At 44.4% G+C, this 23,423-nt stretch overlaps 2 protein-coding genes across 9 annotated transcripts; one reads left to right on the top strand and one right to left on the bottom strand.

Moving 5' to 3' along the window:
- Positions 1 to 127: 127 nt before the first annotated feature.
- On the bottom strand, positions 128 to 19,138 carry zfyve26 (zinc finger, FYVE domain containing 26). Of its 8 annotated transcripts, XM_058382603.1 has the most exons (42): positions 18,964 to 19,082; positions 18,694 to 18,808; positions 16,929 to 17,189; positions 16,699 to 16,774; positions 16,530 to 16,613; positions 15,627 to 16,068; positions 15,180 to 15,304; positions 14,803 to 14,967; positions 14,173 to 14,255; positions 13,956 to 14,089; positions 13,593 to 13,760; positions 12,827 to 13,324; positions 12,526 to 12,693; positions 12,229 to 12,380; positions 11,870 to 12,113; positions 11,521 to 11,784; positions 11,266 to 11,385; positions 10,983 to 11,153; positions 10,472 to 10,708; positions 10,241 to 10,346; positions 9,160 to 10,007; positions 8,782 to 8,978; positions 8,470 to 8,574; positions 8,222 to 8,344; positions 7,935 to 8,102; positions 7,565 to 7,814; positions 7,266 to 7,361; positions 6,922 to 7,103; positions 6,625 to 6,758; positions 6,454 to 6,482; positions 6,151 to 6,287; positions 5,752 to 5,972; positions 5,490 to 5,637; positions 5,190 to 5,399; positions 4,868 to 5,083; positions 4,345 to 4,542; positions 4,009 to 4,220; positions 3,748 to 3,913; positions 3,434 to 3,493; positions 3,139 to 3,321; positions 2,511 to 2,561; positions 128 to 2,417 (listed from the first exon to the last, which is right to left on the bottom strand). In XM_058382603.1, the coding sequence occupies exons 3-42, from the start codon at positions 17,117 to 17,119 to the stop codon at positions 2,214 to 2,216; spliced, it is 7,566 nt and encodes a 2,521-aa protein (XP_058238586.1). In that variant the 5' UTR covers positions 17,120 to 17,189; positions 18,694 to 18,808; positions 18,964 to 19,082; the 3' UTR covers positions 128 to 2,213. The 8 variants fall into 8 exon arrangements, 7 of the variants coding, with proteins under 7 accessions (XP_058238586.1, XP_058238572.1, XP_058238595.1 ...); XM_058382589.1 differs by lacking the exon at positions 18,694 to 18,808 and having other exon boundaries at positions 19,002 to 19,138; XM_058382612.1 differs by lacking the exon at positions 18,694 to 18,808 and having other exon boundaries at positions 18,964 to 18,981.
- Positions 19,059 to 23,217, top strand: si:ch211-10a23.2 (Galectin-related protein A-like). Its single transcript, XM_058382658.1, has 4 exons — positions 19,059 to 19,307; positions 20,708 to 20,796; positions 21,294 to 21,483; positions 21,977 to 23,217. The coding sequence occupies exons 1-4, from the start codon at positions 19,278 to 19,280 to the stop codon at positions 22,118 to 22,120; spliced, it is 453 nt and encodes a 150-aa protein (XP_058238641.1). The 5' UTR covers positions 19,059 to 19,277; the 3' UTR covers positions 22,121 to 23,217.
- The last annotated feature ends 206 nt before the right edge of the window (positions 23,218 to 23,423 follow it).

The following is a 23,423-nucleotide window of genomic DNA, read 5'->3' as shown; positions in this document are numbered from 1 at the left end:
CTCACTTGTAGCTACCCCAGATATCAAACTGACTGAAAAAAAAAAAAAAACATTATTTTGACATTTAGAATGGTTTCATTCCGTTTACTATAACGAGTGACATTAACGATATGTACATGCATCAGTCTTATTTATTCTGAATCTTGTTTATTCTGTGCAAAAGACAGTGTAAACATTATTTTCTGTTATTATCAGACATCAATTCGTCCATACAGCAAAGCACATTATTTCCCTTTAATTGATTAATGTGATTAAAGGCGAGTAGGTGGGGGGAAAAAATCCCCAATGAAATCTAAAGTAGTAGCTTTCTGCATCACAGAAATTAATCTGGAAATTTCTTAAGTACAGGACGGGTCAGAGGCCAGATGTAATGTCCAATCACACACACACAGAACTACAGGAAAAAATGTGTCAGGTTTTCACACACACAGCCCCAAATAAACTTGACAAACACTCATCCAAAGACAAGGCTAATCGTTTCAGAGAGGGTTCCAGGTCATATTGCTCATAACAACAGATTAGATGTTGAAATATCTTTTTAGCATTCTCACATTTAATAATTGCTAACACACATCTGCACTGTCTGCAGCGTTCCCTTATCATCTCAGGAAGCCTGTTCAGTGACGTTTAAAATCCTGTCAGAAATCCTGTCAAATGAGCCCATGTTAGCTTGCTAGCTAGAAGATCCTGTATCAGAAATCCTGTCAGATATGTACAACCTAGATTACTATATAGAGCAGAACCGAAAATCCTGACTATGTTATCTATCAATGAAGCATGAAAGATAAGCACATGCTACCTTGCTACTGAGAATATGACTAAGAAATCCTGGCAAATAATGTTGGGTTATTCTAGCTGGATAGTTTATGACGAAATCCTGTCAGGTCCAGGTTAGCTTGCTAGCTAGAATAATATTTCTCACAGAAATGTGTCGTGTCAGACTAGCTACATGTTCGCTAGACAGGATATGATTTCAAATATTCTGTCAGAGTTCCTGTCAAATTAGCTCATGTAAAGTTATGTAAGTGACTAGAATATGATTTTTTAAATGTGAATATGACTAGAATATGATTTTTCAGTTAGCTCACGCTAGCTAGCTGCATAGATGATTTAAAAAAAAAAAAAAGATCTTTCAGAACTCTTGTAAAGTACAGTTAGCATGTTAGCCAGAATATTTCGTTAAACTCTGCTGGTGTTTGCTGGCTGACTAAAACATTCTATCCCCATGTCTGAATCTAATATCCTCCGCCTTGAGACCCTGCAAAAAAGACAATTTATAAAACTGGCATTTTTCACTCCCTTAATAGTGCACTTCATGATAATTAAATGTGGTTTTGGACAGACAATGTGACAATACACGAATGCTCATGACTTTCCACATGAAGACTTTCACATACGTGGTCTCAATACAGAACATACTAATCAAATTAATATTGTAGAATATGAAAATTTTGTATGGTTTAATTCATGTGGGGACACACTGAAGAACCAAAGAGGAATCAGTAAGGAACGATAAGGAAGCGCCCTATTCATTTCTGAGGTAGGAAATTAAGATGAGGCTAATACTGGATGCTGCCGAAAAGATATGTTTAGCTAATGGTAATGGAAGCTGCAATGCTTTGTAGAGTTGTTCACTGCTTACGTGGGTTCTGAGACTGTATAAACTCGGACAAAAAGACGTTGCAGCGCTAAAAACAGTCTTAGCCGAATTTTTTAATACTGATTCTTTTTTTCACATACAAACGGTTTGTAAGAAAGTAAACTAGTAGCTTCCCTTAACTTTATTAGAATTAAACCTTCAATTTTGGCATGACTTGAATTTTGAGAAATTGTGTGAATTTTATTTTTGGCTGGACTGATCGTTTAAGAGTATGTCCATCGGTTTCAGACAGGTGCAGGAAAATTGTGAGTGGTTTTTAGGTGGATCTGATGCCACGATGCATCTGTACTGGCTTTTATTAAGTTTTATAACCCTGTAGTTAACAGTATTGCACCTACTAAGTAATGCTGCAGTTGAAAAGAAACTTTGCTCCTTACGCTAAACAGCTAGGGGGTAGCTATGGATTTAAAGGATATAAAGTCATGTGACTTGACCACGTGACACGCCAGTCATTCACCCTCAGCATCTCAAACTCGCGAGTACTTGAGCAGAGCAGCGCTTTGAGCCGCAGTCACCTTATAAAGCTACGGTCCATCAGAAATCAGGCCGCCTGCTACCTGTTGTTGTGGCGTTGCCGTGACCCCGGCTTCTGGTGTTCTGAGAGCCATTGACGGCAGATGTCTTGCATGACAGCGTCGCTGGAGACCTCGGCGGCCTGGAGAACATCCTGCACGAGCAAACACGCCTTCACAGGGTCCAGCTTCACCGCCAGGAGATACGCCGCCCTCAGTTTACTGCACATCAGGTACGCTTTTATCTGCACACACATACATACAAGAGAGCGTTTTTATAATAGATGGTGTTTAAAAACAATACTAACATTTTAAAAAAGATGTGAAAGAAAGATTACTTTATTCTCTGTGGATTTGGACTCTAAAATCAGAGCCTCCAACTCTTTGGCCTGAAAGAGAACAGATCAAACAGATGCTTTCATGAAGGTCAATGACAATACATCAGCATGACGGTACAATATAAGTTTTCTAAAATAAATAAAAATGTGACCTATTTTTCAAAATATATAAATCAGAAAATATAATTAAAAAATGTAAACTTATGATACAGGTTTGACAGTTCAGTATTCATACGGCCAAATGATGCTGTTTATCATACAATAGCTTTAGTTTGAGGAGATATTTATTTGAGGTCTATTTCCAGGATCCTAACAGGAACTGACAATAATTAACTGCCTAAACGTCCACAATATACTTTATATGGAGAAATTAGGGCCTCCTGGTGGTCCAGCGACAGGATTCCGGGCTCTCACTGCCGTGGATTTGAGAGCCACAGAAGAGTTAACTCTCAGTGCCGGTCCCAAGCCCGGATAAAATGGGAAGGTTGCTTCAGGAAGGGCATCCGGCGTAAAACCTGTGCCAAATCGAAACTTGCGGACCAAAGAACCCGCTGTGGCGACCCCATACAGGGAGCAGCCGAAAGAACAACAACAACTCTATATGGAGATATTACGGATTTCTTCTCACGTCAGCAGGGTTTTTGTCCGAGGCTGAGACGCAGTTCAGCACAATGGTGTCACAGTCGTGTTTGGTGGCGGTGCCTGACTCGCTCACACACTTCAGCAGCTGCCGAACAGCCTGGTACTCGCGCAGACACACCAACCGCTGACCAACACGCATGTAGACGGCCAGAGCATCTAACTGAAAATCCTGAACACACACAGAGAGAGAGAGAGAGAGACACAGCAAGATATCGGAGTCAAACTGTAGCTTTTGGACTCAGCAGTATATCATATTGTACAGTAGATGTGAATTGTCTTACCTGTATGACTCGATAAGCGATGCCGAACCCTTCCTCAATGTTTTTGCCCCCCAGCATCACCTAGAGAGAGAGGACACACACACAGAAGCTGTACATTAACATTACGTTTTAAAAAGGTTTAACTAATTCTCTGGCATCACCACGTGTCTGCAAATGGAACGCTGACCTCCTGCCCACAAACACAGCAACTGATGACCGAAAAGTTCACTGCACAGTTCACTGCATTTTCTGACAATGATATCAAAACTATTGATAACTGTACTTTCTACACTATACCATACCAGCTATACTTGCTATAGTAAAAGTTTCCTCACCCTGCAGGCCACATCCACCTTCATGGAACTTCCTCCAAAAAGAGTGGGCGGAGCACTGTTGCCAGTAGGGGTGGGGCCTGTGGCGACTCTAGAGGAGGAAGAGGAGCTTTCACACCGATGTAGAAAACGTGTCACATCCAGCTGCAGCACAATGGTGTTCATGTGTCTAACCGAAATACAACAGAACAGTCCGTGTTAGTCGGCGTATAAACAAACATCGTTGTCAAAGACTTGCTGATTTTGACACACTAGGTGTCTGACCTGGAGACGTCACTGGAGCTCATTTTTTTCCTGAAAGAGGAAGATATCGATGAAGATGAGAAGGTTTTGCGGCGGTTCTGTTGCTCCTGTAGGAAGGCCCTCAGGTGCTCTTTGGCACGGACCAGCCAGCGCTGCTGCTCGCCTAGCTGCACATAGGAGTGAGCACCGTGTGTGAAGAAGCGGATACACGTCATAGCCGCTCGCACGTGGTCCTAAAATGTGCAACAAGACACGTTTTTTTGTTTAAACGTAACTGACTACCATTAAATTGGAATATACTATTCACTCGTTCTGTGCTAGGAAACTTCCACTTCTATGTAAATCTCTGTTCAATACCATCATGAACTGCTGTAGCTGGTACAGGGTGTGGTAATAACCCTTGCGCTGGAGCATTTGGCACGCTGTCATCAGGTACCGCCCCCAGCTCTCCAACGTAGCATCCTGAGTCTCCAGGAGCCCCTGCAGGACGCCCAGTCGGCCTCGTTCCAAACACGGCTGGAGTATGCCCTCTAGAAACACCTCTTCTGGACACTCCTGCAGAGTATCAAGACAACCAGGCACCCGGTTACCATCCGGAAGTCATCCGAGAGCCCACTAATGATTGCTAATGAGCTCTTATTAACCACTGCTCAGTAATAACTAACAATTATTAGCTTCTAAGTGAAAAAGTATTCTATTAGTAAGGAAGCATTTGGGTTTTCTCTTTCAACCTTTTAATCCACACGATGACTTTAACACCTTGAGATCCCAGCATTTTGACTTGCTGGTGTTTTCTGAAGAACAAATTCAGAATAGTGCACAAAAATGCCAAGATGTATAATTTAACAGGGAATATGACAGTATTTTAGATGTGTGTAACCTTGCTGAGGAGATATGCAAGTGCGTCCTTCAGGCAATCGTGACGCTGGTAGAAAGAGATGACGCTCAGGTGTGTGCCGTAGGCCATCAGGTAGTACACACACTCCTGATGGTGTCCACAGCGCTGCCCCCGGCTCTCTGTCCGGTCCACTGGTGCCGGATCGCGCAGAGCCTCCTCCAGCTCAGTCAAAGACGCCAGGATGTCATCATCGATTGTCTGTAACACACACACACAGTAATATTAGTATATTGTACTTTTTTCCCCTCACTGAAAGGTCACACATATATAAACAACTCTACTGAGCTGAGGTGTTTGTCCTCACCGTGCTCGGCGTGAGTCGGATGGTAGACTCCAGGTGCTGGATGATCTCCTGCAGCAATCGTGACCCCAGGTTCAGCTGGTTTTTGTCCACTGGAGCTTTCAGGCAGCGAGCGAACTTCTCCCGGGCTGCACTCAGACATCCAGCTTTCAGGAGCGCCATGCCCCATGCATGCCACACTCCGCTCGGGTCCAGACCACTTTTAGTGGACACCTGAAACAGAGGTGAGAACATAACTTTGTGTTTGTGGCCATTGAAGCCTAGAATTCAACACACTTCAGGATTGACCTAAACCTTCCTCACCTCTACAGCCAGCTGATAATACTCAGCCTCGAGCAGCTGGTTCCTCAGACGTGTCACTGCTGACGTTTCCAAAATGTCATCCAGAGACGGGATGTACTTATAGTTAGCACTGACCAGGATCTTCAGCACATCCACCTTACTGATGTAACTGTAGGAGCAGAGAGACATAAAACATGGAACAGTGCAACAAATAAGAATTTCCGTGAGAAATGCAGGATGTGTGAGTGTGTGTGTGTGTGTGTGTGTGTGTGTGTGGTCTGACCTATCACACAGAGCCAGGTCGTGGCTGCGTCCAGCTCTAACAAACATCAGCTTAGCACTGAACATGAGCTGCCGCATGACGTCAGTCAGGAGACGAGCATCCACCTCAGGATTGGTCAGCTTGCGTGAGATCGAGCAGCAATGATTAATCAGCTGCTGACCGCAGACGGCGTGGTCACTGTGAAGGGTGAGGATGGACACACACAGGGATGCACTGGGTGCCTGAGAGAGAGAGAGAGAGAGAGAGAGAGAGAGAGAGGAAAACACACCAGAGGTATTTTGGGATCAGATTATATTGTACAACAAAAGCAGACAGGCAGACAGATAAAAAGAAAGAAAGGTAGTCAGACAAAGAGAAAGTCAGTTAGACAGACAGACAGACAGAGGGAGGTACACAGACCTGTTCGTAGTAGAATTCGCTGTGTATTTGCTGGTTCTCTTCGGCATTGGGACTGAGTCTGTACTGCCTCTGAGGAATCTCAGGGAGACAGAGGACACCGTCTAACGTTCCCTCAGCCGAGCCTGGACTGCCTGCTACTGAAGACACAACATGTTACACATTATCATATCAAGCAACGTATCCAGCTTCAATCACCTATTGTTTATTTTGTGGATAAGAACTAAGACAAAAAAAATGAAAAAGATAAAAATATATGAAAAGGATGAAAACTCTTAGTATGGCAAAACATTTTGGACTGTATACCTTCTGCCTGCTCCAGCTCATCATCCGAACTGCAAAAAAAAAAAAAAAAAAAAAAAAAAAAAAGACAATGAGACATTGTGTGAGAAAGTGTGCAGAATATCATCTAGCACTTTTTACCATTTAGAACATTTGTAAAGCCGTGTGTGTGTGTGTGTGTGTGTGTGTGCTTACGCTGTGTGGAAGAAGTTGTAGCACTGGTCACACACTCTCACTGGCTCCTCACTCCCCTCCACCACCATCTTCCTGCTGGAGCAGGCATGACACACCAAGCGGCCACAGCGTCTGCAGTGATGCCGCCGGTTAAACTGACGGAGAGGGGGGAAAAAAAAAACAGATCCTACGTTTAACAGATAAACTTAACCGTATCACAGCGTAACAAGTGACTTTAAACTGCTACTGCTGTGACATGTTTTTGTAGCACACATATAAATAAATAACACATCATCAAAACTTCTGTTCAGGCCTCACCATGGTGAATCTCTCTCTCTGGCAGACCATGCAGATGTGCCTCTGGTGGTCAGGAATCCAGTCTTTACGCTCCGGCGTTTTCTCTGGAGGGGTGAACACGGATGAGGGGCGGGGCTTCTTCCCACCCGAGCCTCTATCTTGGTCAGGGGCGGAGCTAGATGGAGTATGCATGGGAGTGCTGCCTACACAGAGGACCAATAAAAGAAAAGTTTTAATCACAGTATTCGTTTGAATATAACACAAGTCTTATGATGGATCACCTTGGCAACAGACCACGCCCCTTGGTGATAACAGTTAATCGCCACAATAGTCACTTTGTGAATAAATGCCCAAAAACAACAGACCTGATGAGGGAGGTGGTGTCCGGCTGGGAGAAGACGGTGGTGCACTTTCCTGAACTGGACACTGCAGCAGTGCGTCCTGCAAGCTGATCACCGAGTCTAAAAACAAACAAGAAATAGTTAATTAATTATTTAATTAATAGAGACCATATATTCTTTCACATCAACAACAGAACCATGAGCTAGAACCTTATATAAAGTCTTGATGATTTAATGACTGATTACATTATTTGGGTCAAGTGGAACATACTACTGGTTTATCAGACCATTATACATCATGTCTGGAAAGTTTCTGCCCTCACCGCTGCGTGTCCACTCTCGGGGGGCATAAGGGAAGTCCAGGGCTTTCTTTGCGTATTCAGCCAGCAGCGTGTCGATGTCCAGGTTGGTGATTCCTGCTTCCTGAGCGGGTAAAAGGTTCCGGAGGGTCGAGATGGCGACTGACAGCCAGTCCACCTTCAGGTTCATCAACAGCTGCTCCAGCATGAGCAAAGGGTCCGCCAGCAGCTGGAAGTAAGCCTGCCGAGAAGCTTCCGGAAGAGTCAGCAGCACCTGGGGAAGTTAGGAAATACAATAATAAATTCTGTTTTATACAACCAGCTAAAACTAAATGTGCTGGTTAGTACAGAACATCATGTGTAAACATGCATAAACACGCGCACACACACACACCTTAGAGCCTAGGTGCAGGGCATGTATGTGGCGTCTACGTGCTGACGTCATACGGCTCTGAAAGTGCAGCGTGAGGTAATCGGACAGGAAGTGGCAGGCGGCCAATCCAGGCCTCTGATCTAGTGCACGCTCGCTAACCTCCAGTGAATCAGAGAGGCTCTCGAGGTGCTAAAGCAGGAGAAAAAAGGAGTACATTATAGGTTTTTATGAATAACCCAGATTATAAGTAACGTTCTGGCTATGTTCCTGTCAGAACGTTTATGCGATGTGTGTGCACACTGTAGAACCTGGAAGGCTGTCTCGGTTTGGCCGTTCTCCAGCAGATGGAGCAGGTGTTCAGTCTGGAGTTGCAGTTTAGATTGCTCTGATACGGGATACAGCTGCACCCACTGAGCGCACAAATCAAACTCCTTGGAACACACACACACACACCAAATTAATTTGAATCAGTATAATGAGCACAGGAGTGCCGAGGTGAAGTCCGCAAATGATCAGAATTTATTGAACCTCGTTTATGCAGGATGATCAGACTGACCCGTGTCTGCAGCAAAAGGGAGAACATGGACTCGGGGTTCCTGCTCGACTCCTCCTTCAACCCCTGCCATGTCTGCCATTCCAGTGGAGGCTGGAGGCTCAGCATCTACACAACACACACACACAAACTTTAGGAAAGCTTCTCTCATGCTGAATTAGGCAACATCAAGTTTCTATGCTGCAGAATCCACACAGATACAAATCTCAAAATCCTGTAACACACACACACACAACTAAGGTGAAATCTGGTGAGTGACATGTGCCCCATATTAATCCTGTGAGTGGAATATGAGCCACACACACACACACACACCGTGTTGTACATGTCGAGTTCCTGTTTTTTCTGCCACAGCTGTGGTGTGAGTGTGTGATCTGGGCTGGAGTCACTGAGGCAGAACTGCAGCAGCTCCAGGCAGCAGTAAAGAGGCCATCGCTCCAAACCCTGCAACACCACACGGGCTCGCAGCTCCCAGTCCTTCACCCGGAATAGCTGCTCTTTACCACACTCTACTGCACACACACACAAAAGAAAGAAGATTTCAAAACATTACCTAAAAGAAAGCTGTTTTTTATCCAATGTAAAAGGCACTGAATAATTTAATTTCATTTATAGCATACTATATAGCTGCATATATGTGTAATGACTGTGTAATTAAATACACCATGTGAATAAATAGATAGAAGCTTGTACCCTCCAGGGTGGTACAGGCCAGCAGTCTGTCCCGTAGCGCTTCCTTCTGGCTGCAGTTTTGGGCATAAAGCTCCAGCAGACTCAGAGCTCGGTTCAGGTCTCTGGCACTTAAAGCCTGCTGGAAAGCTTCAGCCACCGACGTCTGACCTGATGCTCCATCCTGAGACCCGGAGAACAGCACGGACACTGTGCCCGACTTCCTGCTCAGAGCTGCCCCAACGCCATCCTCGGAGTCCGGAGACGACCCCAGCAAGGGCGTCGCCATGTCCAACAGGAAGGCCTTGAGTATAGGAAACGACGCGAGCAAAGCTTCGGCCTCTTTGGAGATCTGGTCCAAGTCTAGCGGAGCTTCTTTACGTGCAGCGCTTCGAAAATACGAAGGTAGTCCGGACCATGCAGAGGAGGCCACACGGGCCATCTCCACCCGACTTGCACCAAGCAATGCCAGGACGGCGACGAGCGGAGAGCGGGATTTCAGGAACGACAGTGCAGAGGGTGTGAGGAGGAAAGAAGACACAGAGGATGATGCTGATGAAGATGAGGATGAGGATAAAGTCGAAGACGGAGAAGGAGGCGAGGTGGAGAGATTCGGAGAGACGCTGGTCTCAACCGATGCCTCAGATTCCGAGCTTGGTTCAGAGATCGTGGGCGGTTCGAAGGGAAGAGTTCGCTCCTGAGCTTGCTGATGGAGGAGAGAAGCGATGCTGGATGGACAGAAAGCTCCTCCGTCAGCTCCTGCACCCTTCATGAATGGAGGGAAGCAGAGAGGGAGCGGATCACAGCAGCGCTGCACTATGACCTGCTGGATGTTTACATGCAGACCCTCCTGATGCAGCAGAGACAGTAACCTAAAACACACACACACACACATCACAGAAGTAAGTTTCACACTGATCTTATTCATCTCCTTTTTCATAATTAATGTTATAAAATAATAATAAATAAATTATTAATTATAAGTAATAATACAATAAAAAATAAATAATAAAAATAAATAAATAAATAAATAAAGTAATAATACAATAAAAAAAATAAATAGATAAAAAATAATAAATTTTCCTGTTATATAAAATAGATGTACCTGTCAGGTGTGACCTGTCTGTCAAAGAGCAGGTACGAGAGGAGCTGGTGAGGCGACTGCAGCAGCACAAGCAGAGGATTCCCCAATTTCACGACCGCACTCTGATCTAAAAACACACAGTGCACATGAAGCAGGTAATAATGAAAAATCAAACGGTTTTTACAAAACACTTAGATAAAATTAAAGAAATAAATGAAATGTGAAATTAATTTCTGTATTTAAGAAACAGACCTTCGGAGCCCAGGCTGCGCACCAGGACAGACGCCAGCATGTTGATATAATCCAGGAAGCTGCGCATGTAATCTGGCCTCGATGTGACACCATCCAGCTCGAAAGGACACAGCTGGCCCAGTGAGCGCAGCAGCTGTTTCATAGCAGAGCGCACCGGGTGCAAGTCGAGCTCGGACTGCTTCAGGCCCGCCTGCTCAGACAGAGACGCCAGGACAGAGCTGGCCGTCTGACTCTCCCCTACAGAGGACAAACACAGTAAATACTGGCAGACAGATCAATTTCTTTGGGATTACAAGATACATCATTCGCTCCTACATGACCTCTCTAGATCTACAGAATTTTAGTATTGGCTTATCTAGTTTAGTGCTGTGTTGTTCCCTGTGCCGAGATTAAGTTTAGATCTTAATCAATTTCTCAGGCTTGAAATTGTCACTATATAGCAGACTTTACTGCGACAAAAAAAAAAAAAAACCCACATGATTAATCCATGAAATAAACGTCAAGCTCTTACCGGCCATGTCGATGGCAGAGGTCAGAGTCTGCAGCGTGACCTCGAGGCGCTGGACGAGCGTGAGCCAGGCTGCGATGGCCTCCTCCGTGAGAGACAAGTGAGTACAGAGGAGAACTTCCTGAGCACTGCAGCCGAACGGAGGAATGACTCCAACCTCGTCTCGGTTTGAATCTTTTTACAGAGAAAGAGAGGGAGATTGATGTGCAGCATCACTGCATTAGTACACCTCTCTCTGTTATCATCATATACACGAGTAACAACACAACCTGAGTGCTCTGTGTACCTGATTTAGGTGGCCCTTTGCTGGTCGTTGTTCTGTTGAGTATTTTACTGATCTGCTGCAGTACAGTAGGAAAACCTCGAATACCTTCGGGATGATGAACATCTTGGTCCAGTGTGATGCCTGCAGGTAAAAACAGAGATAAGATAATAAAGGGGGTGTGGCCTGTGTGTTTTTCAGTTAAAATTAAGGGGCTCCCACTTTTTAGAGCTACTACTTTTACCTTGTAACCCAAAGATATCAGTCACACACACACACCTCGACTCTCCAGCGAGATGTGCAGTCTCCGCTCTGCCGTCTCCAGAAGCTGCCGTGAGCTCTTCCACAGCTGGCACTGGCAGCAGGCCAGGTCAAAAGCGGCCATGCCAGACGGACTCAGCTCCTCCAGCAGGGGCCGCAGGGGGTCTGAGGGATCTGAGAGAGGGTGAGAAAGCCAATAGTTCTCCTCCAGACAGGCCAGAGGGCGAGACGGAGAGCTCAGGAGGCGATCGGCCACGTCGGAAATGGAATAGAACGCCATGCCTGAAGGAGGGAGCAAGCGTGTCAGAGGCACGAATCAAATCGTACACCAAATGTCCGAATCTGAGTCATCACTGTGCATGCATACCTGCTGCTGCTGCACTCCCGATGCTCTGCAGAGTGGTTCTGCTGCTGCTGCCCAGGCGGTTCCGTCCCGGTCCCGTCACTCCGACTGAACCCAGACTCTCTGTGGAGGAGGATAACGAAGAAAGAGACTGGCTCTCGATCTTCTGCTCAACCTGAGCGAGTTCAGACAGAACCTCATGGTACCGCTCCATGAAGAGAAGCTCCCCAGAGCATGGTGCGTTCTCCAGCCCGAACATCAGCATCACCTAAAAACACACACACACACACACACACACACATTGTAGTATTGCACAAAACACTTCACCTTCTGTAGTTGTGTTCTACATAGTGCTGCTGCGGAGAGAACAGTGTGCGGGGAACCTGATGAGCCTCCACGTAGTTTCCTCTGCGTATGCAGGAGATCAGGAGAGACTCGGGCGTGGAGAGCATGGAGGGAACAAGCCAGCTGTGAGGTCCTCCACACACACACACTTCATACTCTGCACACACTGGTACGGTGGCACTACTGCCGTCTAGAAAACACAGAAAACACACTCTGAAGATCAACTCAGCCTTTTTAGCTGACAAACATAGTATAAATCGAAAAACTAGTATAAATATAGAGAGGGCGGATTATGACACGTTGTTGCTTATGAATCACGTGTCTGTTACTCCAACCTGAAGTACTGGTGCTGATCTCTCCGTTCTGTCGTTCTGAGGTCAGGCGTCGTTCAGTGCGCTGGCGCTGGGATCGTTTCTTCTTCCTGACACCAGAAACACTGCTGCTGCTGCTACGCCTCAGAGGGCGAGTCATCGTAATGCCTGGGCAGGGCAGAGTCGGACCACCTACACACACACACAACTTCATTTTAATGAAAGTAAAGTGTTCTTGTTGGTGTTATTTAAGTTCAATTGAAATTTCTTACGCATAGATTATTATCTGCAATATCTGAAATCTTAATAACATCATGTGACTCACCGCTTGCCTTCCCCTGATTGGTGGTGACGATCTGCAGCCGCCACTGAGCCTCGGACGTGTGTTTGGAAAGCTTCTGTAACCGAGAGCTGAACGTGTCCACCGTAACCGAGCACCCCAGACTCTCAGCCAGCTCCGCATCGGCCTCCAGAGCCCTCCCGAGCGCACACATACCTTCCAGTCCCTCTCTGATGAGCCGGAGGACTCCTTCCATCGCACCTGGGTCCAGCAGGAAGCCGCGGCAGATCTGCGTCATCTGACCAGACTTTACACTCGCAGAAGACTCGGTTTTCTCGTCATGCGTTTCTCTTTTACTGTACTCTTCATTGCTGCTGCTCTGTTTCCTCTCTGTGCCGGAGCGATTTGGCTGCGAAAAGTCCGAGTAGGACAGGAAAAGCAGCGAGAAGATGTTCTCCAGGAGCTCCAAACGAAACATGGTAGGAACTGCTTCCAAGTAGAGCTGACACTCTGAGAGGTAGTGCTGAAACAGGGACGAGTGACCTGAGGGAGAAGTTAGCATCGCTTGTACAAGTGTTGCCATGGTAAAGCATATTTCTGTGTCTAGGGTAAGTGTTGCATGACTGTAACGGTTAGAGGAGCATGCCTAACGTAAATGTACTATAAAATAGGTGGCTAAAAGTCACACACTGGGGGGTCTCATGTTCCAGATTACTTTAAGTACATTCTATAAGATTCAGTAGTGTTTCATTCTCCATCTCTCGTATCATCAACACCTAAAACATCACTTACTGCTGTTTACGGTACATACCTTCAGTCTGTTCCTTCTGTAGTACCTGCGCCAAACCGAAATACGAGCAGCCGAACCGCGTGTTCACACACACGGCATAGACGGCGTATTTCATGGCACAGAAGCCCCTGAACATGGTGATGTTGCGCTGGACACAGCTGCTCTGAGTGTCTCCAGGCAAACACTCTCCTAAAAAACAGTATACAGTATAAAGCAGAGTCAGGTGTTCCTGTGAGTTCTGGATTCTGATTGGTCAGAAGGTGTCAATTTATTTTCTATAACAGGCAGAGAGACAATTACAAATCTGTATTTGCATATGGCAGCTTTCTCTAATTTATCAGTACTGGGTGTGTGTGTGTGTGTGTGTGTGTGTGTGTACGTTACCTGCGGCCTGCAGCAGCTCCAGCACTCTGTGCTCTTCATACTTGGCCAGAGGAGTCAGTGAGTGCAGCACATAGAGAGCAGAGTGATGATCCAGATTGTGCAGCTGAGACAGCAAAGCCTCATGGGAGATCTCCCTGTTTACACGTTTTAGATGTTTTTATAAAACAGTCAAAAAGTTTAGTTTTTTTTAAAGTGTGTGTGTGTGTGAGAGACTCACAGGTTGTTTTCAGCACACCACTCCAACACCTTTAACTGAGAGGAGAGGACATTGGCAGTCTCGCTTAGGACAGTGTCTTTGGCCTACACACACACACACACACACATGTACACAAAGTGAGTAAACTGACCAAAATACTACACTAGATACATGCTCAGGTTTTTTTCCAGATAGACAGATTTCATTCACAGAATGTTGTGAGTTATATCCCATCAGCTGCCCCGCTGGGTTCCTGCATGAGTCCTTAACTGCTCAATGCAATCCAACTGACAGTCCACCTTAAATTCACACAGGCTACAACAGTGAGTAAAGAAATTTCTAATAATATTGATAGCAGTATTTCACCAGGACACCTTAAAACAGGATAAAGCATATGTTATCAGCTTCCTGCTCCACACCCTCACGCTCACAAAGTGCAGCACAAATTTACTGAATCCTGTTGAAAGCAGAAGACATAAAGCAAAAAAAAAATCTACTTTATAATGCAGACAGAAGCGAGACACACAGGTCTAGACCTGCTCAGCATTTGTAACGATGATACCGCAAGGAGGTGCTTTATTGCATCATGTAGTACACCTTTCTGGAAGGATCTGCCTTCAGGTTGTCCAGCATTTCTGTTTATTTCCTGACCTGTTGTTGGTGCAGAATCCTGAGGAGCCCCTGGGCCGAGTCAAGGCTCTGGCAGTGATTCCATCCAAGCAAAAGAAGGAGGCGGGACAGCGGCTGAAACTCCACCCCAAGCAACACCTCCAGTTTAGAAAACTCTTCCTTCTTTATGAGGTCAAGCCCTGTGACCTGCCATCAAAAACAAAAAAGAGGTGAATGAGTCTTTTTGAGGAAGAGTGAGAATCAGGGAGAGGGGACGAGTGGATGAGGGAGAGTGGACGAGTGGATGAGAGAAAGTGGACAAGTGGATGAGGGAAAGTGGATGAGGTGAGAGTGGACGAGTGGATAAGGGAGAGTGGACGAGGGAGAGTGGACGAGTGGATGGAGTTAAGGACTCTTACCAGAACCTGCTCCAGAAAGTGCTTTCCACTGCTCAAACACTCAAAGTAGATGGCTTTCCAAGCTGCATGACGATCACCATGACAACACAGACCAAGCATGAGCCTCTCTGCTTCAGGTAAGTCCACTGTGCGTACACACACACACACACACCAGCACATACTTGGTATTAGATATCACATCAGCCCATTGTGTGGTCATGTGCAAGTTTTGAAATGTAAGCACAAAGACCATGGGCACATGTGACAGCCAAGCATGACCACAGGAGTGTGTGTGTGTGTGTGTGTGTGTGTGGAGATAATGTAACAAAATTACCATAGACTCTTACTTCCCCAAAATCAAGAAAAATTAAAGAAGTAAAAAAAACTGAAGAGGGAAATATCAACTGCATGTGTGTGTGTGCGTGTCTGTGTGTGTCTGTGTGTGTGTGTATCCCCTGTCCCTCTCACCCTGTGTGTGTGCTGCATCTTGGAGCAGCCTGTCCCTGCTGAGGCGCAGAGCTGTGGCACAATAGCGCAGCAGCAGTGTGTGATCCTGAGGTCGTAGCAGGCATCCCATTACCCTCTCCTCACTCAGAGGCCCCTCCCTCTCCCTCCAAAGCCCCGCCCACAGCTGATCCAGCTCTGCCGCTGTACATGGAGCCAGAGCCAAAGCACTGCACACCTTCTCTGCCCATGCCTCACTCCGCTTTCCCTCCTTCTCCTGTGTGAGGTCCAGAAGATACTGGAGAAAGACGCTGGATGCGTATTTTAGGAAGCGGAGCAAGGCATGGGTCAGACGTGGGCTGCGCTCAGAGAGGAGGGAGCGGATGGATGAGAGAGCGGAGTCACTCAGAGGAGAAACGGAGGCTGAGTCGACACGCTCGGACTCCAGGAAGGCTTGATGCAGCTCCTGAGGGTATGGAGAAGACATGGCCTATGAGTCAGTCATGCTCTGTGAAGAAGACATGGTTTATAAGCCTGTCATAATCACAGAAAGAGACATGGTCTGTGTGCCTTTGGAGATGGAGGAGTGGCCTCTGTGCATGTCATTCTAACTGAAGGAGGTATGGCCTTTGTGTATCATTCCTAGTAAAGGAGGTGTGGCCTAAGTATCTGTCAGTCTCAATGAAGGAGGCGTGGCCTTTGTGTGTCATTCCTAGTAAAGGAGGTGTGGCCTATGTATCTGTCAGTCTCACTGATGGAGGCATGGCCTTTGTTGGAGTCAGTGTCAATGAAGGGGATACACCTTAAATCTGACATTTTTATAAAATAAAAAAATTCCTGCAGATTCCAACTGTACCTCTATTTGTAAAGAAGGGATTTTTTGAGTGGTTGTTATATGATAGGTGTTATAAGAAGTAACAGGGTTACCTTTAGTACAGAATGAGGCACTTCCTCTCCGAGCTCCTCTAAAATCAGCAAGAAGGCCAGTTCTCTGTGGACTGAGAGAGACACCTGCAGGACAGGAGGGAGACGTGATACAGATTATCTAATGTCCAGAAACTCATCTGAGACGTTTTTATTTTAAAGTGTCTTTCACCTTGTCTTTCGAGTGTTTCTCCAGCACCTGCAGCCAGAACCAAGCGAGTCTGTGAGGACTTCCTGCTGTCTCCCACCTACAAAACCCACACAGTGATGGTGAAGTCCAAAGCCACACCCACTGCACAAACTGGAGTGCCCTAATACTAACGCAAGAGGTGGAACTTTCTGAAAATGAAAGTCAGAGTTTTATAACAGCTGTCTTGCAGAATGTGAGGAGACACTACTCACGCAAGGTGATACGGTTGTGCGATAATTGCGCTGATGATGTCAGCAGGACTCTGAGGTACTTCTCCTTCAGCTTGACTGAGCTGTTGGACACAAGCGGCGGCCAGTTCCCACTCGCCATGCCATAAACACTGAGTGAAAAAGACAAACAGGTCCTGCACGGAGTTCTCCTTCTCACGGCCAAACGGATGCATGATGACCCGCTTTCCCAGGTGTGTCAGTCTAGAGTGTGGTCATCCAGATGATTCATCTACAGCTATTCATCTACAGTAGATGCAAAATATGCATGAAACAGAGGTCCCAGCACTTCACAAAATACTTCTCATCCAGTGACTCCCAGATGACCCTGCTTCTGTTAAAGCAGTATTGATCTGAGCGCCTTTCTGGACCAGGAAATGATAAACAGATACTATCCATATACACTGTATAGTAATGTTCATCAGAGTTTCTCTGAGCCACCTTTAAAAGAATATCTAGTAACAAAATCTAAAAATTAAAGATCACACCCTTAAACCACAGAGTGGTATAAATTACTTTTAAAAATTAAAATATAGATTTTCCTATATAGATGTCATGGTAAGATCAGAGACAGTCATCAATTAGATAAAGAAAGGAAGTAAATAAGAAGAAACCTGAAGGAACAACTTGAGTACTCTTTGAGGCATAAAGGATTATCTTTCTATGCTAAAACATGACAGGTGACCACTCACCCATCACATGGCATTTAGCCTCCAAAGTGACCGAAACAAACAAAGATCTCGTAATAAACCTCCATGTCTTCATGTCTACGTTATAAAACTGTCTCCAATGCAACGTCCAAAGTTTCATTTAGAAATCTGCTAATAATAAAATAACGATTTGAATAACTCCAGGTGAGAGTGAATGGCCCTAAAGGACGTTTATAATGTCAGAATTGTATTTATTATCGCATAATACTGTAAATAACCGCACTTACGGCTTGTTTTTTGTCGAGAAGTGAGCCTATGTCGGCGCTTCCACAGCCTACTTCTACTTACGCCTCCCTGTGATCTCCCTCTCTACCGCCATGACAGTGGGGTCACGTGACTTTATCAGCTGATTTAGGAAGTGACTTACGGGTTGCCAGATTCTGACATGCAAAATGTTATTGTATTTTTTTGGTGTTGTTTTGGAGTTTTTACTACACACAGGAGATAACGTTTATATGTCGTCAGTTCCATATTAAACTTAATGTTGACATGAAAATAAACACATGGGTAATAAGGAGTATGTACTTATTTATCACTGCACTAAGTCTAATTTTTAGACGAAATATAAAGGTTGTTCCTCTTAATGTCTTATTTAATAACATTTTCAACGTTAATAATAACAATACTACTACTACTACTACTACTACTACTAAATAATAATAATAATAATAATACACATGTGTATATAAGTGCATGTACTAATATGCAATGCTGTCAGTAAAGGTTTTTAAAAAAAATACATGCTTAAAGTTTTGAACATTATTGAAAATCCTCAGTCCAATCTGGCAACTCTGAAAGTCACCTACTTTTTCACCTGCTCTGTTTATGTACACAATTGATTTTTTTTTTTTTTTTAGGTTTCTGAGTAACACAGGTCTGTCTACGTGTCCCAGATTTCCTGTTTGTTATCATCTGTACCTGAAAAATCTTTAAATAGTTCTCTTAACTTTAAACCCGCAGAACCAGCAGAGTACTACGCAGTAGAGTATATTGTTATTAGTGAATGTGTAGTAGCATGTCATAGTCAGAGGTGTGGTTACTGTGATGTCCTGGGTTGTTATGGTCTATGTGGATGTTCTATACATGCTCCTCAGGGTTCTTCAGTTTCCTCTCAGTTTCCTCATCAGTTTCCTCAATAACACGCACACAGGCGGACTGAGTAATGAGATGAAGGAAAGTGATTTTATATGTATATATATATATATATATATATATATATATATATATATATATATATGAGATTTCTTATGATAATTATTATTAATATTATTATTATTATTATTATTATATAATGAATACCATACATTTACCATAATACGTTTTTACTGGAGGACAATGCTGAACTCACTCTCTCTCTGTCTCTCTCTCTCTCTCTCTCTCTCCATCTCCCCGCATTGTTGACGTTAGAATCATGAACAGCGTATAGCGACGCGCAGCCATTTTGGAATCTGCAGCGTGTCGTCACTACGTCCCGGCCGGCGCGTATCCAAGGAGACTGTTTCCACGGGAACGCAAGGGGGGGGGGCGGTGAGACGGTATCCGAGGCGCGAGGCGGCCCAGGCGGGGTTTAGATAATAGACTTATTATAACAATAATAATAATCGAGATTTGGACAGAAGGGAGGATGGCTGACACACCAACAACACCGTGCGCTGTAAGTCTGTTTAATTTATCATGATCCCTGTGCTGTGGTTAGTTTTCAGTGCGCGTGATGAAATCGCCTTTATTAACACACAGAGAGAGAGAGAGAGAGAGAGAGAGAGAGAGAGAGATCCGAGGTGTTAGCTGACTAAAGCACAGCCGCATTACTGCACTTTCACTGGGTCACTCAGAAATGCATCATTCTTTACAATAATCTTTATAAATCATTTATTACGATGTATTGCTTTAACGGAATCTGGTTATTCTTCCCCCATTATTCACGCCTAGCACTGCGCTTACCGTTTTTGTTTGCATGTTTGCTTGTTTATTTCTTATATTTTTATTATTATTAACTACAGACTATCAGATACTGGTTTTATTGTTGTTGTTTTCGCAATTTTTTTTTATAGCAAGTATTAATTATTATTGGTCTCTGACTTCTGCTGTTCTGCTTCTTTCTGGCTCCTACCTTTATTGTTGCTTTGTGAAAAGCGTTTATTTTGTTGATCTTGCATTACTGTCTGATATTATCGTGATCAGTTAAAGTAATTGGATTTGGATCGGATTGGATTCCTTTGTGTGGTAAAAGATGTGTTATGGTTTATTGTAGTGAGCAGTGTGCATGAAAAATGAGCAATAGACACTAGGAATCCAGTCCATCCTCGGGGGCACGCACACACACACACACACTTAGACCTAACTCAGAGACAAAAGCAGGTTAAGAAGGTGAGAACATGGGACACTCTACACACACAGACAGCTGGTTTATAGTCATTTTTCAGGGTATTGATTTATCGCCTAATTTCTTGTCTGGGTTTTTATTTTTGGTTCCTTCTTCTATTATTTGTTTATTCAAGTATGTCCATGAGATATTAGTTATCTTCTGTCACTGGAGGCATTCTTAAAGTTTATTTTTTTTCCAGCTTTAAAGTTTGTACATGACATAAAAAAAAAACAAAATCACTTCAGGGTCAAGAAGCTGTGGCTTAAGGCCCTGGCCTTCTAAGCCAGGGATTGTGCGTTCAAGTCCCATCTTTTTCTGGGGGGCAGTGGTAGTGGTTAAGGCTCTGGGTCCTTGACCAGAAGAGCAGGGTTCAAGCACCAGCCCCACCAAGCTGCCACTATTGGGCCCTTGAGCGAGACCCCCAACCCCTCTGCTCCAGGGGTGCTGCATCATGGGTGACCCTGTGCGCTGACCCCAACCCCAAGGGAGGGTGTATGTGAAGAAAGAAATATCAACAACTTTCTCACCTGTTCTGTTTACATACAACATTTAATTTTTCTTTATTGGTTTTCTAATTTTAAGTTCACACTTATTTCTTTCTCAGTCTTTTTTTCGGTTATTGAATATTTGGCTGATTGCTGGTGTGAACTGTCTGTGCTCTGTTCGTTGTCGTGTCTCTGTGTGTGCAGGAGGAGGACTATGTTGGACAAATTAAAGGAGGTCTGCGTCCTGCTATGAGAATCGTGCTGATGGGCATCATTCACAAACGGCCAAAAAGGTACAATTTCTTTTACACACACACACACACACACACACACACACAAACACACACACACTCAGCCTTTAAATAAATAGCTAGAGCACATCACAGGAAAAAAACAAAGCAGCTATAATAAATAACAACTTCACTTCAGTCTGAAAAATCATTCATGCAAGTGTTGCTCTTTCTGTAATTCCCCGTCATGGTGCCAGTCCCAGTGTGGGTGGGAAAAAAAGCATATCCCATGGAGATTTCTTTCTGCCAGATGTTAAGAGAGATAGTCTTTTGCTTTGGCCTTATTTGGCTATTAAATGCACAGCTCTTTTCTCACTAAAGAAAGATGACTAAAATTGGTGACAGCTCATTTGTTCTTGTTTGTGTAAAAGAGTTTCTGATGAAAAATGAATGCAAATAAAACACACTGTCATGGACATGTCTAGAAAATTCCCAGAGCAGTGCAGTAAATGGAGAGTCAATTGGTTTTCTCTGACACACTGTTTGCCTCTGATGTGCAGTTTGATGGTGACGTTGTCCTGCTCGCCTCGAGGAGAAGGTGATGACGAGCAGGAGGGAGATGTGGGCTTGCAGTTGACCATCAAGTTCACAGAAAAGGCTGTGATCCGAAATTCCAAAGTCAATGGGAAGTGGGGAACGCCGGAAAGCATCCTCTCTTTCTTCCCTTTTGCTGCTGGAGAGTCTTTTAAAGTAAGGGTTTTTGTCTCGGGTGATACTGCGCTGCCCCGTGGTCAGGCTTCAGACTAAAGGCAATACATCTGAAGGAAGGAATGAAAGACTTAAAGACGTGCTGTGATATGAAATTAATCAACGGTGCTTAAAGCTGATGTCTGAACTGATTTATTATACTCTCTCTCTCTCTCTCTGTCTCTCTCTCTCTCTCTCTCTCTCTCTCTCTCTCTCTCTTTCTCTCTCTGTCTGAATCTCTCTCTTTCTCTGTCTCACTCACTGTCTGTCTCTCTCTTTCTCTTTCTCTCTTTCTCTCTCTCTCTCTGTCTCTCTCTTTCTCTCTCTCTTTCTCTTTCACTCACTGTATGTCTGTCTGTCTCTCCCTCTCTCTCTCTCTCTCTCTCTTTCTCTCTCTCTCTCTCTCTCTCTTTCTCTTTCACTCACTGTATGTCTGTCTGTCTCTCCCTCTCTCTCTCTCTCTCTCTCTCTCTCTCTCTCTCTCTCTCTGTCTCAGATGGAGATTGTGTGTGAGCACCAGCAGTTCCGGATCCTGGTGGACGGTCAGCCGTTGTGTGGATACATGCACAGAGTGACCCAGCTGTCGTCCCTCACATCCCTGCGAGTGGGTGGAGACGTGCATCTCACCAAAGTCGCATGAAAAGAAAGGAGACGCCATCCAAAAAAAAAAACAAACACACACACACAGACATATGCACTCCTAACACACACATATGCACTCATAAGATAACTGCAAACGTTTGATTTCCTAGGCTCTGTTAAGTAAATGTCCCTCCTTTAATGACCTTTGACAAAAAGAACACACGGATTCTAAAGAAAATATTCCAAACCTGTTCCTGTGTAACTCTCAGACCTCATGCACATGTGTATGGATTTTTCTGGAAGCTCGTTTTCCTCTGTTTAAAAAAAATGTCTGGAATTAGTTATTTCTCTTCAATCCTCGATTCTGATTGGCCAGAAATCATTGGCTAAAAATCACGAAAAAAGTAACCGATATTTGCAAGTTCACATACTGATCTGGATATTGACCCTTGACATCATTTCCTGTAAGCTTAAACACTGAGCCAAAATGCTGCTGTTGAGCAGATGAAGGCCAGAGGACAGAGAACACGCTGCTTACAAAAATATCCATGTGGACGCTGCTTCAGTGATGCAAATGTATGACATCAGACTTAGTAATCGTGCTTTTAATTAAATAATAATACATTTTTTACACATGCATTTCCAAACTGCTAGATCAGAGGAGGCGAAGAAAATCTCATACATGTGCTACTCAATGCTACAGCCTTGACCTTGACCTCGACCTCGACTTTTGGCTCTTTCGTATTCCAACAGAAGTGCCTTGACAAGTGTGTGTGTGTGTGTGTGTGTGTGGTTACGCTGCCTTCATGCAGGCAGTAAAAATACAACCTGAACCACTTCAGAAGGCTCTCAGAGAGATTTCTGATGCAATATCTTACATGGTGCTATAGAACAGGGTGCCGTGTGTGTGTGTGTGTGTGTGTGTGTGTGTGTGTCACTTGCCTACAAAACACTCTTTTAACACTGACGTTGACATATGCTGCATTAGAGGTCCCCTGTTCATTTCTATGTGTTAGCTTCAACATGCCGAATGCACGGCCCATGAAATCCACATGTCTGTTTGAGGAAAAAAGAAAAAAGAAAACATGTCTCTGAAGATGCCTTTGTCTGAATCTGATTCTTAACGAAGACAATAAACATCTTTTTGCAAATCTCTGAGGCGTGGTGGTGTCACTGCTCATCATCTGTATCTTCAGAATACACTACTGCTTTTACATCACACTTCTCATTACCTTTTTTCTTCTACACTTTTTGTTTTGCAAATATAGATTTGATACACCATCTATTTTCTTCTTTCTTTCTTTCTTTCTTTCTTTCTTTCTTTCTTTCTTTCTTCCTTCCTTCCTTCCTTTCCTTTCTTT

This window comes from Hemibagrus wyckioides, linkage group LG03 (genome assembly GCF_019097595.1).
Source record: "Hemibagrus wyckioides isolate EC202008001 linkage group LG03, SWU_Hwy_1.0, whole genome shotgun sequence".
Lineage (NCBI taxonomy): Eukaryota > Metazoa > Chordata > Actinopteri > Siluriformes > Bagridae > Hemibagrus > Hemibagrus wyckioides.
The sequence above is the reverse complement of the archived record's forward strand: the minus strand, read 5'-3'. Positions and strand labels throughout refer to the sequence as shown.

Excerpts from the sequence above, each read along its gene's own strand:
- si:ch211-10a23.2 (XM_058382658.1), top strand. The coding sequence starts at position 19,278 with ATGGCTGACACACCAACAACACCGTGCGCT. Across the intron at positions 19,308-20,707 it reads CACCAACAACACCGTGCGCT|GAGGAGGACTATGTTGGACA; the intron begins GTAAGTCTGTTT and ends CTGTGTGTGCAG. Across the intron at positions 20,797-21,293 it reads ATTCACAAACGGCCAAAAAG|TTTGATGGTGACGTTGTCCT; the intron begins GTACAATTTCTT and ends TCTGATGTGCAG.
- zfyve26 (XM_058382589.1), bottom strand. The coding sequence starts at position 17,119 with ATGCATCCGTTTGGCCGTGAGAAGGAGAACTCCGTGCAGGACCTGTTT. Across the intron at positions 14,968-15,179 it reads ACTTTCTGGAGCAGGTTCTG|GTCACAGGGCTTGACCTCAT; the intron begins GTAAGAGTCCTT and ends TTTTGATGGCAG. Across the intron at positions 11,386-11,520 it reads CATCTCGCTGGAGAGTCGAG|GCATCACACTGGACCAAGAT; the intron begins GTGTGTGTGTGT and ends TTTTACCTGCAG.